The sequence below is a fragment of the Ptychodera flava genome, chromosome 17, assembly GCF_041260155.1.
Source record: "Ptychodera flava strain L36383 chromosome 17, AS_Pfla_20210202, whole genome shotgun sequence".
In the NCBI taxonomy this organism is placed as follows: domain Eukaryota; kingdom Metazoa; phylum Hemichordata; class Enteropneusta; family Ptychoderidae; genus Ptychodera; species Ptychodera flava.
In genome coordinates this window covers 9,995,683-10,013,093 of record NC_091944.1, presented here as the reverse complement: position 1 = coordinate 10,013,093, position 17,411 = coordinate 9,995,683, and the positions used below count along the sequence as shown (strand labels likewise).

Below are 17,411 nucleotides of genomic sequence, written 5' to 3'. Positions count from 1 at the left end.
GGTGTTTGATAACACAATACCGTACAGGCTTATGCTGTTATATGGTTGAGCAAACGTATACGCGTCTGTCAAGTTGTATGTCAATCGAGGTTGCTTGAACGTTGTACCTCGGGCCTCACAGTGTACACTTATTACGTTCCACCTTAAACTCGGCAAGTCAAATAGGAAATTGTGTATAAACACGGGCGCGTAGGCAGAGCCGAGGGTCGTAGGAGATGTGACATTCGACCACGGCCAGGTGCTAGATCTCAATACAGCCATGTTAGCTAAAACAGGATGTTCGAATTCCTTGTGAAAAGAAAGTAACTGAACTTGATTGTCTGCAGTGCTATTCTTTATTTGATCCATTTATCACTGCACTGAAATTGTCATTCTTTAAAATGAATTTCTCACGGAGGCCAAGAAAAATAAAAAAAGTTTGTTTCTCATCCTAGACATATCGCAAAAATGATGCGGTTTTTTCTTCTCATTTTTTTATTCTTCAACCAACAAGGACGCGCAAAATCATGAATACAACACAGGAATGCACGCACAGATAAATGCACAGCAGTACTAGTGTTTGTATATAGCACCAGTTCTGTGGTTTGACTTTTAGTGCAGCAATGCACAGTTATGACAGCTTAATATAACAGTGACATATGTTTACAGTTCTGAATAGGATTTTAGTGTCAGTGATTTTGTTTACAGTTCTGTTTTATACAGCACTGTGATATGCACTATCGTCGCGTACTTTTGCCGTGTTTTTTATATTATTTCCTCATGAGCAGAACAAAAGGTTGAAGCAGCGGGTATGAATTGACGCGCACGAGGATGAGGCACAAACTTTTAATTTTTCTTGGCCTAAGTGGAATGAACAATACAACATTTATCCCTCCAGCGATTGATTAAAAAAATTTGACATTTGTTTAGAAAGAAATTCATTCAAATAAGTCGAGTCATAACCTTAATGCTTACGTTCACTATTTGTTAAAAAAACAGCGAGTTTAGCAGTTTTAAGTACGACAATATAAATAATTTAAAGGTATACTGTCACCTGTTCCAATTTTGCCACAGTTACCATGCAAAGACAAAATCTAACCAAACACAGATTTTAAGCGGGTGGCCGCTTTTTAAAAACAGCGTCTTTACATGGGCATTTTGAATACCAAGGAACGCCCCTTTGACCGTATATGGGTATTACAGGTGACCGTATACCTTTAATTATCATCAGTTCATTAACTCTTTAAATGGTCCAGTTCGTTGGCATATGCATCTACATTTAGGATGATTGATTGGTTTACCATGATCCCTTTATTTTGCAACCAAAAATGACATGAAAGTAAAAATTGTATGTTATCTTGTCAGATATGACAATGGTTCCCAAATACACGGTGTTGAAAAGCTGGATATTAGCGTTTTAATACAAGGAAGCGGAGCAAGGACAATGAATAGCTAGCTACCGCACACATTGACGATATCAGAAACTATATTGAAACTATACAGCTAAATGCCCTTGCTCAGTCCTCCTCATTTAACGAGATGCACCCTTAGGCGGAACCGCCTTTGACAAAAGTTGCAGAATGAAATCGTGAATTTCCGCCGGAAGCAGTGACAACGGAATGAATAGCAGCTTTGCATCAAAGCCAACGGTGTAACGAGGTCGTGGGTGAACTGATGTGAGGGCGTGCTCCATGCAGTCGACGACTCGGTACGTTTTCGTGCTTGTTTTCTCCCTCGTCGTTTTCAATGTTGTCTCTGAAACTGGAGTATGACATGGAAACCAAAAATTATAACCCCTATCGTGTTAGAGAAAACGTGGGTCGCGTTGTTCATATTTTTAAATTTCGGTAGACGTCAGCAGAATGGGATAATTTGTAGGATTTGTAATTTCTGTCACATACTTCACTGAAACTTTTTTCAGCAATATTGTTTAAATAGTTCACGTCATCTTGTTCAGACTTAGAGAGAAATGTGATTTAATATACAATCGGAAAACTCACATTTCCGATACCAATCTTCGCCGTACTCGTCTCGGATCTCCGGAGATAAGTTGTTCCACATGTCGTTGAGGCGTCGCTCCATGGTTTCGGTCTCGAATAGATCAGTCCTGAAGAAGCCCGGCTCTAACATGTGAACGGAAACTCCGAATGGTCGTAACCATTGCCTGCAATCATAACAAGAGACACGAGAGGGGTGACAGTATATTACCGACAGATTCTACCGCTCGGAGGTGCCTTTATGGCTGGTTACATGGGAAGCAACCAACCTCGCTATGAGAAATCAGCCCTCTCATCTCAAAGAGGCGAGGGCATTGTAGCTCGTAAACCTTGAAACGGATTAAAGGGGCGTTGAGTAATTTATTTGTCAATTATTATACACCTGCGTCTATAACCTATGGAGTTTCTTCGTAAGTTTCAGCATCAGAGGACGCGGAGTCCAATAACTTTGACGTAGAGTACAATAACTTTTGGTGTGATATGACGCTATTTGACCTTTGACCTCAAACACCGTTACGTCAGCGCGGGGAAAAGGGAGAGATGATTTTAATTTTTTAACAAAAATATAAGCTTACTACTAAAAAATCAGTACTTCACAACGTTAGTAGTGGTGAATCATAAACCTGTGAATTTGAGTGAAACTATGCCACTGACCTGGAATTTCTATCACGTAGGCCCTACACTGCACTGCCACGCGAGGGTTTGAAATTACGTTCTCTGAGCTTAATAGCGGATAATAGCGGACATGTGGTCATGTGAGAAAAAGAATCTCACACACACCAAGGACCTGGGATCAGGTTTCTCACACTCGTTGGGGATATTTTGTCTCATACTCGCCTGCGGCTCGTGTGAGACAAAATATCCCCAACTCGTGTGAGAAATCTAAACCAAGGTCCTTGGGGGTGTGAGATTCTATTAATCCCAAATTAGTTCCAATCGTGTTGAAAGTAACTTTATGCAAGCATTCCATTGTATTCTTGATATCACAAACAGGTGAAAAAGAACGACTTTGTCACAGTCCCAGGCTGTAAAAAGAAAATGAAGGCGGCATTTACAGTTTTCAGAACGACTGAAATATATCGTTACCTGGCGCCGTCAGAAAAACTCTCGACTCCATACTTTGAAATTGAATATGGTATGGACGTGGGGAAGGTAAATCGGCCAGCAATGCTAGACATATTCACTATTCGACCTTTGGCCTTCTTGAGCAGGGGGACAAAGGTCGTGGTGACCTGGATAAGTCCGAGCGTATTGATTTCGAAGTCCGGTCGGTAATCGTCACGTGATAGCCAATCTGGCATAGCAACTTTTCCTAGGATGCCTGCATTGTTAACGAGTCCCCATAGACCTATTGAAAAAAAAATCAATTCGATACAGTGCTTGTAATTCAAGCGTTGATTATGCTCCGGGTAATATGTACTCTGATAGTATATCTGAAATTCCTCGAATTCTGATTTCATTCATTCCATTGACTTCTAAGTGCTTGTGTATCTGTTTGTCTTTTTTGTTGTTTTGGATTGTTTTATTTTACTTTTTGTCTTCTCTCCCGTATGTACACATATTTCCGATCCATATCAGCCAGACTTATCACATGTGGAAGTTGTCTACAGCTCAAGCGCCGCGAACTTCTCAGAGTTCAACGGAGCATCTATATGCCGTTACGTCGTGACAGGAGATTTGGATACTGTTTTTTTTTAATATTTCAGTTCTCTGACTAGTAATCATCGACATTTGCATCTATATTATCTCTGATGATACAGACTTCATGCGTTATGCTTAAAAACTAGGTAAAAATCCACACAAAAAAAGTTATATAATGATGGCAAATACTTAAATTTCCGTGTTCAGTATTTAGCATGTTGGAGGTTCCGTGAAAACAAATTATAACCACCATCGTTACGAATCGTCGGTCTAAATTCTACGGCATGAACATTTTGTCCTCACCCTTTCCTTCGGGCAGAATCCTCTTCACCTCGTTGTATGCTGAAGTGATACTCTCATCACTAGTAACGTCCATTCGAATGGTCTTGAGTCGTTCTGACGATGCTGATCGAATGCCGTCTTCGCCCTTTTCCGTGAGGCACGCCGCGATGACGTTGAAGCCTTTCTGGTCGAGCCTTTTGGCCAGTTGGTTGCCAAAACCTCTGTCGCAGCCAGTGATAAGGACATACTTTGACGGAATACCTTCGATGGTAGGCAGTCTGCGCCACCAGTCGTATACTTTAAAGGCGATTATGGCGCCCACAATCAGACAGACTGAACAGAACATTCTGTGGTGTGAAAGAAACGTATTACTTTTCAGTATTTAATAGTATACACGTATTAATTGGCCATGAGGGTATCAGCAACAGTTTTTTACCGGAGGCTTATCAAAGTCTGTCTCCACTTCTGATAAAATGTAAAATAAACAGGGCCAATAAAATTAAAGAGGGCGTCTGACCTCTGACATATAATATTGCATTGTCTTGTGCATCAACAGGTCACCTTACTCGAAAAGTTCGTTAACCTTTTAATCCCTATGCTAAAGTCCTCATGTATCGAATATGATGGCTAGAAGCGTTGCATCCGGGCAAATGCTTTTTAAGGTAGTATGCACCTCGAAAGTGAAGACTTGAACTTTTGCTCTAACTTTCCTCAAGGAATCTTTCAATTATTCTCTTTCAAAATTAAGAATAAAAATAGGGGGTCACCATGCAAATTTTGGTACTAGAGAAACAAATTACCAAAGATTTACCGATATTAGAAATTCAAAATGGCCGCCATCCCTGTGTTAACTCTATGGAGAAAATAAAACTTTTCGAATTTCGAAAAACTAAGCCGGTGAGAAGTTTTCTTTCACCAAGCGCTTTAAAATGAACCCCCACATGTGGTATATCAGAAGAGAATTGTAAAAGTTGAGAGTCCGAATGTCTGTCCCCGAGGTGCGTTCTACCTTAATAGAGAATGTTCCGTAACTGCAAAGGTCAATGAGTTGCCTAGTCGTGAGAAATGTTAAAAAAGCATCTTATTGTTGGCGTTTGCGGTGCTGGCATGGTGGGTGCGACAACTTGCATCAATATGGTACCTGGAGAGCATCGACCACAAGTGAACGAACACCACGGCTTTCTACTAGAAAGATACTGATTTGTCGCTGCCCTATGCCAGTCGTTTCAGTCGTTTGCACCCGTCGCAGACCCGGGAGCGTACAGTCCCTCCACACAATGTGGTTTAAGTTGCCCAGAATGACATACGCGCGATACAGTGTTTGCGCAATCATGGGCGGCATTGTGTACACATATTTCGCCGTCAGAGCACCATGGACGTCCCTTACAACACACGCAAGCCTGTTTGACAGGACTTTGACCTTCCCTGTTTGCAGCCTATGTTACACTCAAGTTGAATACACAAAGTACAATTCCGTGTGCTATTTTTTTGCACCTCATCCGAAAAAGACATATTTGCCGTCAATCAGATTTGAACGATACTGACGAGAAACTACACGGTAAAGACCCCGGGTCAAGGCCTAAGTACATGCATCATGTTCTACCTCGGCGAAGACAATCCTGTGTGTGTGACGTTGGCAAATGTCCAGGGTGAGAAGAGCATGAAGAGGGTTGGTTGAGAATTCGTACATTCTGTCCGGTCTACCGTCACTGCTGAGTCTAAAAATCAACCACCTTACAGGTTAAATACGAAGTGTTAGTGCAAGTTTTGCCGTTTTCAGATACAATATACCCGCCTTACCTTGCTTTCACCTATTTTTCGTCTGTCGGCGAGACCGATGCTAGAACGCCGAGGTGGCTTGGGAAAATGGTCAGGGTCACACTTGACAAGGAGGTCAATATATTATGAATAGCTTTGCTCAACAGCCACCCTGCGCTGTAGCATGGAAAAAAATTACCACCACGGACACCCGACTCGCCAAGCACTTGCGCACTGCGGTAGTTTCATATAGACACAGAGATTGTACCGTTTCACCTCTTCCCAATGCTACGCCTGAAAGTGAAAGATTTTTATTCTTTTGTTCAAACGTTCCACAAGAGGACGTTCAACCATGCTCTTACGTAATCAAAATAAAAACAGGGGTCACTATGCAGATTTGAATAAAATTTTGAGGTTAGAGAAACAAATTACCAACGTAACATATACTGATGTTTGAAATTTAATGAGGCCGTCCTCCCTATGTACTATGGGGGAAATGAATTTTCGATTTTCACAAAAAAAAAATGAGTTTTCGATTTAAAAAAACAGAGACGGTGAAAAATTTACTGACCTGAGAGCTATAAAAATAGTAGAAAGTGGGCAACCAGCTGAAAGTTAGTCGAGGAGACCTTAACCGCATATCATTTGCATCTCATCGTCGGCTACATGGACTGTGTGCCGACCCGGAGAGCTTCAAATGAACCTCACCACTGGTTCGTATCGGAGAATATATGGAAGGCCCGGGTCCCGGCGGCACACACTACCTAACAACATTGTGGAAGCACCGTGGTTGAACGATATGGGTTTCAAGAATATTGATAACAGCTGCATGTGCTCTGCGCATGTCTGAAACAACGTACAGAAGGAGAAGCGACAGCGCCCCAAGCAGAGAATCGAGTCAGTCTGGGTCACCGAGACTGAGTCTGTTTGTGTACGATGCATCGCAGACTGAAAGAGCTGCACTGGGTTTCGCTCGATGACGCGCTCTATGCTACCGTGCGTACAGGGCGCCATCGAGCGACGGATCTGTCAAGATGCATCGATAAACTGCTCAAACTGTAGTTTAATTTTGGTCACAAAGACGTACTAACCGGGTGGGGACGGGGGCGATCGCCCCATGCTAAAGTTTGGGAGACATCCGTCGCCGCAGCCCTCATTATCTCTCCCGGTATACAGCCAAGCCAATCCTAAACTTCGCCTGGACTGTAAAAATAGCATATACAGTAAAATATACAGCCATCACTTTTTCTTCAGGCAAAGCGATAAAGATACATCCATCAAATTGCTGCCACTGGACAAAATGCTTGATATGCGGTCAGTATATTTACGCATATTTACGTATATGGAACACATTATTAACTGCATACGTGACGTATATCTTTGTATATGGAAAATTTCAATACTTTGATATGCGTAGCGTACATCTTTGTAGATCAAGAGTATACGTATTGCAGATCTTTGTATACCAAATGTACACTGTAGCTTTGCATTTTATTAGTATACGTACGTGTATACTGAACGTATTTGACGAATGTACAGAATCAGGATATGTGTACATATTGTTGTATATAAAGCATTTTCCCCAGTGTGCGTTAATTACATTCTTTGTCATTTGCTAATATGAAGGCTTATTGTCTATCGCCATTTAACGAAGTTTGATGATTCATATTGCTTTGTACAGAAAAGGGATTTTAAGTGCAATATGAATATTTAAATGCCGGTTGAAAAACTAATTATTCTAATTTGAGAGTGGGGTTTGACTCAAAAACTCGGAGGAGTTGATAATCGAAAAAGCTTTGTGTCAAAAATTTTGCATACGAAACTGATCATAGAAAACCTTATTCAATGGGGACATAAAAATACAACGAAAACCTTCAAGTTACTTTAACCCTTTGAGTGCTGTAATTTTTCCAACCAAAATTTCAGTGAAACATTTTACCAATTTTTATGAATTTTTCTGTAATTTTTTTGATAATTTTGGACTAAATGGTCAAATGAAAGGCTACAATTTTTGACCAAAATTTTACGAAAATCTGGAAAAATTGTCTAGATCTGAAAAAAAGTTGCAGGCTATGGTATATTCTGTAAAGGCAACAAAAATTGACTTTTGCACTCAAAGGGTTAATGACTTTTGGAGGGGTTGATCCTGATCAATTCAAATGATGAGATATCATGACACACTGCTAGAGAGCCTGCGACTTAATGTCTCTAGGATTGCATTGCTTTAAATGAAATGGAAAGCGGTACTTTATTTCAACGCGTACAAATAGTATAGAGAGACTGGAAACGCGGCATGCCTTTTGTTCCATGGTCGTCTCGGTAGACTATTGGCTTTTCATATTAAAATGAGCTTCAAAGGTGTTAAACGTTTTGGAGGCTTTGTTTATGGTTGATAATGCACGAGATTATGCGAAAAATACGACGAGATGGCATCCTACTTCCAGTCGCGTAGCAACCATAGTTTACTTTGTGAGCTCCCAGGCCAGAAACACTGCTTCATGCAAATCAAAACACAACACGCCAGCAGTTTCATAAACATGTCCTTCCTTGACGCACGTGTAAAAGACGGTATGGCTGACCGCAAACCATTGAGTAAAACCAGACAGTATCGATAAATACTTTCAAATTTTGTTCAAACACACTCTTAGATATTCATAAAAATATGAGAGGAATTTAAAAACGGTAAAACTCACTTTCCTGAAGCTCAAAACACTCCCGTTTTCGCCAGCACGTCAATTCCGCTCAGCAGCACACGACAACAACAACAACACAAACTTTGCCGAACATACTGAACAGAGCGTGAGCACAGACGATCAACAATTATCGCAGCCAAGAACTTGTCAGTGTCTTATGGTAAGATTACAGTAAACAGAATAAAAGTAGTAAATAAGGATGGTATATAAAAAAGAGTTCTCACCGCGTTTCTCTGTATTTTGAGCTGCTGAAAAGGAGAAAATAGAGTTTGAAATTGAATGAGTGTCGTTGAGTGAAATTTAATTAGATCTCGTACAGTAAAACTGAAGCAAACGACAAAAAGTAAAAGGTCAAGTGTGGTTTATCACGTACCAAATGTTCAGGTTTGGTGGTTCTACACAATTTGAAGCACATGAAGCTGCGGTTTTAAAAGAAAATCCATGTATTCAATCATTAATGTTTGGAACGCCAAAGGTTTTATGTAATGCAAACGCCGTATGAGTATAGCAATCAACAAGAATTCTCTATGGCAGCTGCATGAGGGGTACGTTTTAACATTTTGCGTGTTGTTTACTGTGGCACAGCGTAACGTTACAGGCGTGACTTCTCGTCCAATCAGAACGATGCACTTGGTTACCTGGCGCACTGACATAATTTAAATTTGCATTATACATTATGTATTCGGGCATCTCATTGATGCTGATGATCGTGCGTAGATTGAAAACAAGTGTCACGGCCCTATACGACACATTGTTTCCAAGATGATGCCGGGCCGACTTAGAGCGATTTCGAAGCTGTTATCCAATTGGTTGGCAGAATCTTACCGTTACAATTAATAATACAAATAAACTCGCTAAGTTGCTGTGAATAGTGACAATCGACCAATCAGATATAACCTTGCAAACACGCTGCGAGTCAGCCAAGATGATGCCGCGCGGTGTTTCAACATGACAAAGTGTCCAGGTGGTAATAAAAGTACCGGCAGTAAATTGAGTTTGCAGAATCAACAAATTATGTAGAGTCCACAATTCTTTGTATTACGAGATGATGATTGTGTCATTGAAAAGCAATGAATATTTTTACATTACCTTTAGAGCAAAGGTAGATAAGGTGAGTAAGAGAGTAAAATTACTCTTTGAGTAAGTCGGTCGCTCAGTAAAAGTGTAAATAAATAAAATAAATAAATAAACTTGAATTGTAATAGATAAAAAATGAAATTCATTCAGAAGAGAGACGATATCAAAGAGTTTAAGTTGAGTTCCCGTGCTGTATATAAAACCATCAATCTCAATTCTACCAGAAATGCTTGCAATCTTGAAAAGTTAAAAGCTTTCACAAGCATCGGCAGCAAACACGCGCAGGAAACACTAGATCCCATTCGATGAATAAAACTAAATGGAAAAGTGGGAGCGGCAGTGAATTCGTGTTCCACGTTAAAGCTATCTCCCAGTCAACAGCCTTGTATGTAACCTAGATAGGTTAACACCTGATCTTGGAATCATAGCTTGCTACAATCGCCAAAATATCAGTGGATGAGAGATACAAGAAATGTTGTTATTCTCAGACCAAAACTTGAAAACCACGACGCCAAATGCACGATGGCTGGCGCAGTGCGCCTGGAGTCTGAGAATGGCACGTACTGGATTATGGATGAACAGTTCATGTAAAAAATACCATCAAGGACAGTGTGCTCATATTTGGTTTGAATTGGTTCATTCAAGAAGTATTTAAACCAGAAAAACAAGAATGCCAAAAGTAAATAAAGTCTGAAACTTTAGGTACTGGAGGTCAACTTTAGCATGCATAGCAGAGGAATGTTTCAACTCAGTCCCTCTTAGTTTGAGCAGGTCTGCCAATATGTAACAGTTCATGAACAATGACAGGAAATGACTCACAAGCTGTTTCAGTTACTGCCACCACTCCTACACATAATAGGTACACTGCATAAAAATAGGTTAAAGGTCATAAACCTCTTACTCAGATGTGTGGGCTGTTTCAGTTACTGCCATCACTCCTGCACATTTGCAGGATTTCCCCTTTTTCTTACCTCATTTGCATATTTTTGAAACTGACATGTTCATTTGACCAACGTCACATCTCAACCCCTGGGTCTACCTGTACGCCAAATACCAAGACGGTAGGTGGGGCGGTTTGGAGCATACATCCGCACATACATACATACATACATACATACATACATACATACATACATACATACATACATACATACATACATACATACATACATACATACATACATACATACATACATACATACATACACACACACAGACGCCACCGACTCACCATATAAGCTCTTTTTGGTATTTATATACATACCAAATACGAGCTAAAAATGATTAGTTAAGGGTTTTATGTACCCGTTGTCTCAAATGTATCTACTCCGCCTTTGGATGCGATAAGGCCGAATTTGTGTTTTGACACGTATTACCACCAAAGCTAAATATTCCCTGTTCAGTAAATATCAAGGGAAGAGAAAAAGCACTATGAAAACACATATAGCTAGTGACATACAGACATTCTCTCTCTCTCTCTCTCTCTCTCTCTCTCTCTCTCTCTCTCTCTCTCTCTCTCTCTCTCTCGCTCGCTCGCGCAACAGCAAAAGACGTCGAATTAATACATAATTTAACCAATAAATCATACCTTCCTTTAACAAAATCAGTTTTGACTGAAAATTCAGCCTTCTGTGGATTTCAAAGTTTATACGGTGGAGAGGACAGATTGTCATAGTCATATTTGTACACTTTGATAGTCGTCATCACTTGCAGTTCCAATTGGTACAGTTGGAGGGCTGTGCCCTTGTCATCACAGACAGTTACTAAGTACTTTCATGAATTCTAAAGTGCCAAATATCGATCTTTCTGTCTCTGAAATATTTCCTTTGCTTTTTCATAAATGAGTACGTCGCGCTTAAGTGCCTCGGCTACGGCAGTATCTGCCATCAATTCTCTCTTCCTGTCAAACGCAAATTGCTGCTGTTTTTTATGTTCGTCGTCTTCATCTCCGTCTTCGACGTTCACTCCTGGTCGGCTTATATGAACATTGCCACATTCCTGGTAAAACGGTAAGCCGTAAGCTTCTTCGAGCATTTTTAAAGACAGATCATAGTCTTCAACCAATCCGATCACGGCAAACCACCTTTCAAGATTACTCAGGATGTGATGTAATAAAATGTCTTTTTCTTCCTCGGTGAGAATTTTATCAAGAAGTAGTTTGTTCAGATACCAGCAAGGGAATTTGTGCCCGTCGGTATCTCCAATGAGTCGGTCGTGAGTTGCCGAGTTGAAACATACCTCTTTGAAGTTGTAGAGCAACTGGCGGAAAAAGTGGTTTCCTTGTTTGACGACCCAGTCCCGCAGAGGGGTGTGTTTGACGTCGCCGACTCCACAAATGGGATCGTACACTTCCGGCACGTTGCAGTAATCGAAGCATGAAATCAGACGCTCATATGGATCTCTCAAAAGAGTGAAATAAGAGCATGGGCTCCCATCGAGTGTATCGCAAATCCCAAATGTAAACTCGGACACGTAAAACTTCTGGACCTCCAAACTGTCGTATGGATATTCCTTGTCACGTATTCTGATGCGCGTTGGTTTCGGATACGATCGTAGATGGGCAATGTTATCCAGGCAAGACTTCATCGTTCGAGCCACCAGCCTTTGGATTGTGCACAAATACTATTGACAGCTGTGGATTTTTGTAGCGCTTCCTATCACCGTTGCCTAGCGTGTAATAATTCGGTATGAAATTATGTTTTTGTAACCATGGATACTGTGACATGAGGCTCTGCAAATGGCCGGACTGTGAAGTTCTGTTCTCCCCTACGTCAAAACTGCCAGCGAATGTGACGTCGCCGTTGCGATTCAAATGTTTAAGTTTGGTCTTCAGAGAGAAATTCCTGTTAAGAAGAAAAAATTGTCTTACTTAGGTAACACTAAGTTATCCAATTATGATGTATAGATTTTTAAAATGATTATCTAAAGATGTATGATATCCATGGCTACAATGAGAACACTATTGAAACTGCTGAAAAGCGAATAAGACAAGAAAAATAACAAAATAGCAAAAGTCGCGAGATGATTTCCTATTAAATTATTACCTTCAAAACTATAACCTTAAAAATTATTCTCTGCGCATGTCATGTCAGATCGATGAATGAACGAAGTAACGCGCTATTTAATTTGCTTCACCATAATGCCGATAAGTGATCTCAGATCCCTATTTAGTATTAGCGCTACAGTGGTCATTGGGATCATTATGGCATTTCTATTTGACATCCCGAAAAATGACCCAGATTAAGCGAAGCGGTATGGATGACTCCTCAAACAATTGGCAACGTGGTTCACTCGACATTTTACACAAAGCGAGGCACCAGCTGGTGTCGGCCAGACAACCGGATACAGATTTTCCATTGCATGTAAACTGCGCAATATATTAAAATAAGGAATGGATGGCACATAAAAGCTTCCTTATTTTCTCGATAGTCGACATGCCTCTTTACAAACGACGTTACTTTGAATTCTATGTGTTCACACCGACAAATTGCTAAGAGTTGATACAATTTTGCTAGTCTGCTGCTATGGCATAAAAACTGTCATATTTTGTTTTATACAGTGTTAATGATCAATTCGTACCTAAAGGGGATAGTAGTAAACAACCCTTCGAAAATTTTAAACATTATGCAAGTGTTATTCTATCAGTTTTGACAGGATTTTCTGTCAGGACAAAATTATGAGAGTAAAGACATGGAGGATCAAAGTCCTGATGCAACCGATGACACTTTTTTCAGTAATTGTCACGTCACTTGTGACTGGCAGATGCAGTTCGAATCTAGGATCAAATCTATCTCAATCACGTCGTACGTCACAAGTCTTACCTTTGCCGGGCTGATGACAGTGAACCAAGATGAACCAAAATGAATATTAACACAGCAACAAATATCACCAAGGTAAACAGTCTGTACGTGTAGCGTATCGTCAACGCAGGAACTGACATTGTCATTGCTTGCTGTGTACAGCAGCTGACCCGACTGTTACGCTGTGTATTTCAGTATCGTGTTCAGGGATTATCGCGTTCTGACATATGTGACGCATCTCATTTAAATACAGATATTTCGATTCTTCAAAACAGCATTTCTCTATTTCGTCGGTTGGAGGCAGTTCGTGTCTCACTCTTCGTATAATTTTTGTTAATTTACAGGAAAAAGCCCATTTTACCCGGCATGTGCACTGATGTGCACAGAATAGGCTTTCGGAATAGAGATAGTTTAAATATTCATTCAATGTGCGCACATGTATAATATGTATGTATGTATGTATGTATGTATGTATGTATGTATGTATGTAGGTAGGTAGGTAGGTAGGTAGGTAGGTAGGTAGGTAGGTAGGTATGTATGTATGTGTGTATGTACTGCGACCACATGGAGTTTCCGAGCGCCGGTTGAATGAATGAATGCTTTATTTCACCAGATGCTTCACAGTATATACAAATAATGAAATGAAAAGAAACGATACCTTACTTAAGTTGTACATAGTCAAAAAAGAAATAACATTGCAGCATTTTATAATCTGGTGGGGACCATGAAAATAGTCTAATGGACTAGTCGAGTTCATGGCCCTTGCATATACTTATAATTATGTAACACAAGCTTAAGTATGATGTATGATGGAAACAAACACCGTTTTAATGTAGATTCAGTAAGTGATGCTTCAATGCGGACTTGAAAACTTGTCTACTTGACAATTGTCTGAGATAGCCAGGCAGGGAATTCCAGTGTTTCACAGCTGTTATGTTGTGAAATTGTCAAATTTGAACCTGGAATGCGAAAATTTTCAATTTGTGGTAAATTGTTGGATACGAATGCTTTGGAATCTCAAAATAGTGTTCAACTGCATGAGGAAGATTGTTATTTTTTAAAATCATATACAAACATACAAGTACAATATTTACTCAGTTTGTAAATATCTAAAATGTTCAGTTTGTAAAACAGAGGTTCTGAATGAGCAAAATGAGGAAAGGAAATTGAGCGAACAATCCGTTTCTGAAGGCTATAAATTGGCTCTAAGTGGCTAGAAAAACTGTGTCACCAGATTTCGATCATGTTGAAAACTTTTTTGCAAGTCCTCCTAACTTAGAAAGTGTGTCGATAAATAGTATCACATATGTGTTGTATCTCTAATTCATCATGCAGAAGTACTTATTAATTAGTTCGCATTTCCCAAATTGATGAAATTCGATTCGTGATGTCTTAGTAATACGAAAGATACAACACTCATTTATGTTCAGTTAGTTTCCATTTATTAATACTTTATCGGTCGATTGATAATTTATTTGTTGACTTGATGAATTGGCAGTTGATTGGAATCTTTACTCTTTGACTTGGCTAGGTCATTGGTTGATTTGATACATAATTGGTTGATTTGATACGTCATCGGTTGATTTGATACGTTATTGTTCACTTGGCTCTCTTATGGGTTGATTTGATACACTATCTTTCTATTTATCTATCCGTCGATCGATCGATCTATCCATCGAAATATATTATATATAATATATATATATATATATATATATATATATATATATATATATATATATATATACCTATATATATAAAGATCTGGCAATTGATCAATTCACTCAATCATTTAATCGACAGGCAGATCAATCGATTGATAAATCAGTGCATCGATTGATCAATGGATTGATCGATCGATCGAGAATTGATCTATCTCTGTGAATCTATTCCCATGAATCACTTAATCTAATACATTGATAGGTTGATTTGATACGTTATCGGTAAATTTGTTGATACTATATCGGTTAGAAAAATTTACTACGTTATCAGTTTGTTACTACGTTATCGGTTGATTTACTACGTTATCGGTAAATTGTTACTACGTTATCGGGTTTCATACGTTATCGGTTCGTTACTACGTTATCGGTTGATTTACTACGTTATCGGTAAATTTTTACTACGTTATCGGGTTTGATACGTTATCGGTTAGTTACTATGTTATCGGTTGTAACACCGCGCTCCCATTGAAAAACTCACCGCACTCTGACTGCTTGAGCATTCTTATATTGCCTTTATCACATTTCCCGGTAATGAAACTGCACAGAAAATTAACGACAGGTTTTTTCTCGATATGTGTATGGGTCGGTACAACGATTGGTGTTTCCTACACTGAACGTGTTCTGGAAGTGAGAACAGTGGACGTCGTATTGGCTTCAATTGTTACAAAATCTATCAAAGGAGAACGTTTGCAATGGATGCAGTTTGCGTTATTTTCTATCGCCAGAAACGTTTTTCTAATCACCAACGCGCGTTGTAAGCTATTTTGAAATTCACTGTAATGACACTTCTTTGACATGACATTTATTCTTTTCTGATTTTTTGAAGGTGAATTCATATGAATCTGACGTTGCTGTTTGTACCGATGTTAAATTCTCCTGCTTGGTTCCCTCATAATTCTAGACAAAGCGAGGCACCAGCTGCATGGCCATCCGATACAAATGTTCCATTGCTTGCAAACTGCACCAGCTGCATGGCCATCCGATACAAATGTTCCATTGCTTGCAAACTGTGCAATAAAGAATGGATTGTACGGAAAAGGCTTCCATGTTTTGGTCGATAGTTAACCTGCTGCCACGTCTTTACATACAATTAAGACAATTAAAATTTAAATTTTGTGTGTTCACACAGACAAACTATTAAAGTTGATAAAAATTTTGCTAGTCTGCTTTTAAAGCATAAAAATTGTCATATTTTGCTTTATACAGTGTTAAACAAATGATTAATTCGAACCTAAAGAGGATTGTAACAGACAACCATTCACAAATTTTAAACATTATGCAAATGTTATTATATCAGTATTGAAAAGATTTTCTGTCAGTAAATCTACCATAGATTGTCTTTGTCAGTCTCACACAAAAGAGGAATGTTAAGATACGTACAGTTGTTGTTGTCAGAGGACAAAATTATGAGAGTGAAGACATGGAGGATCAAACCCCTGATGCAACCGATGACACTTTTTCAAGTAATTTTCACTTGTGACTGGCAGGTGCATTTCAAATCTAGGTCTATCTCAATCACAAGTCTTACCTTGGCCGGCCTGATGATAGTGAACCAATATGAACCGAAATGAATATCAATACAACCACGAATATCACCAAAGAACACAGTTTGTACGTTTTGCGTACTGTCAACGCAGAAGCTGTCATTGTCATTGCTTCCTGTGAATACAGTATCCGATTCAACTGTTATGCTGCGTATTTGAGCCTTGTGTTCAGGGATTACCGCGTTCTAACATATGTGACGCATCTCATTTAAATATAGATATTCCGATTCTTCTGAACGTCATTCTCTTTTTCGTCGCTTGGAGGCGGTTCATATCACGCTCTTCGTATAACTTTTGTCAATTTACACGCAAAACTAATTTACCCGGTATATGCATTTATGTATATAGAATAGGCTTGTATGTATGTATAGGCTTGTATGTATGTATGCATGCATGCATGCATGCATGCATGAATGCATGCATGCATGCATGTATGTGTGTGTATGTATGTATGTATGTATGTATGTATGTATGTATGTATGTATGTATGTATGTATGTATGTATGTATGTATGTATGTATGTATGGTGTGCATGTGTGAGAGCGTATACATGTACATCCCTGCCTTCATACTCCTTCACATATACTGTATTTACATACATGTTTAAGATACATCTTCAGTATGGCACTGTCACAAATATTTGAAAGCTTAACTTTTAAAGCAATGTGAAGAAACTGAATTTTATTTGTATCCAGGAGGACACTTTGACACGTACCTGCAATCTTTTGATTTTTTTTCCAATATCTGTGCACGAAATGTTCTGGCGCCACTATACAAATAGTAAATGCCTTCTTATAAACCGAAAAGTACGATAATTCAACTTCTTGAGAACACTCTGTGTCTTTGTCTTCAAATAATGAAAACACGCCAAGTGAACTTTCGTTTTGAAAAAAACTCAATAATAGATATCTCAACTTTA

General features: G+C 39.2%; 1 protein-coding gene and 1 long non-coding RNA gene across 5 annotated transcripts; both read right to left on the bottom strand.

The window, feature by feature from the left end:
* Positions 1-312: 312 nt before the first annotated feature.
* On the bottom strand, positions 313-16,636 carry LOC139115368 (17-beta-hydroxysteroid dehydrogenase type 6-like). 4 transcript variants are annotated; one of them, XM_070677434.1, is made up of 5 exons: positions 16,477-16,636; positions 3,921-4,246; positions 3,063-3,324; positions 1,980-2,143; positions 313-1,740 (listed from the first exon to the last, which is right to left on the bottom strand). In XM_070677434.1, exons 1-5 carry the CDS (start codon positions 16,599-16,601, stop codon positions 1,511-1,513), a joined length of 1,107 nt encoding a protein of 368 aa, XP_070533535.1. In that variant the 5' UTR covers positions 16,602-16,636; the 3' UTR covers positions 313-1,510. The 4 variants fall into 4 exon arrangements, with proteins under 4 accessions (XP_070533535.1, XP_070533537.1, XP_070533536.1 ...); XM_070677436.1 differs by lacking the exon at positions 16,477-16,636 and adding an exon at positions 6,347-6,465 and having other exon boundaries at positions 3,921-4,251; XM_070677435.1 differs by lacking the exon at positions 16,477-16,636 and adding an exon at positions 5,700-5,886.
* LOC139115369 (uncharacterized) lies at positions 9,363-13,403 on the bottom strand. Its single transcript, XR_011548111.1, has 2 exons — positions 13,249-13,403; positions 9,363-12,270 (listed from the first exon to the last, which is right to left on the bottom strand). It is a non-coding gene; the product is annotated as an uncharacterized lncRNA (long non-coding RNA).
* Positions 16,637-17,411: the final 775 nt, after the last annotated feature.

Bases quoted from the DNA above. Each gene is read 5' to 3' on its own strand.
- LOC139115368 (XM_070677434.1), bottom strand. From the start codon at position 16,601: ATGACAATGACAGCTTCTGCGTTGACAGTACGCAAAACGTACAAACTG. The intron at 3,325-3,920 runs GTGAGGACAAAA...TTTTTTCAATAG, and splicing joins GATTCTGCCCGAAGGAAAGG to GTCTATGGGGACTCGTTAAC. The intron at 2,144-3,062 runs GTAACGATATAT...TTATGATTGCAG, and splicing joins AGTTTTTCTGACGGCGCCAG to GCAATGGTTACGACCATTCG.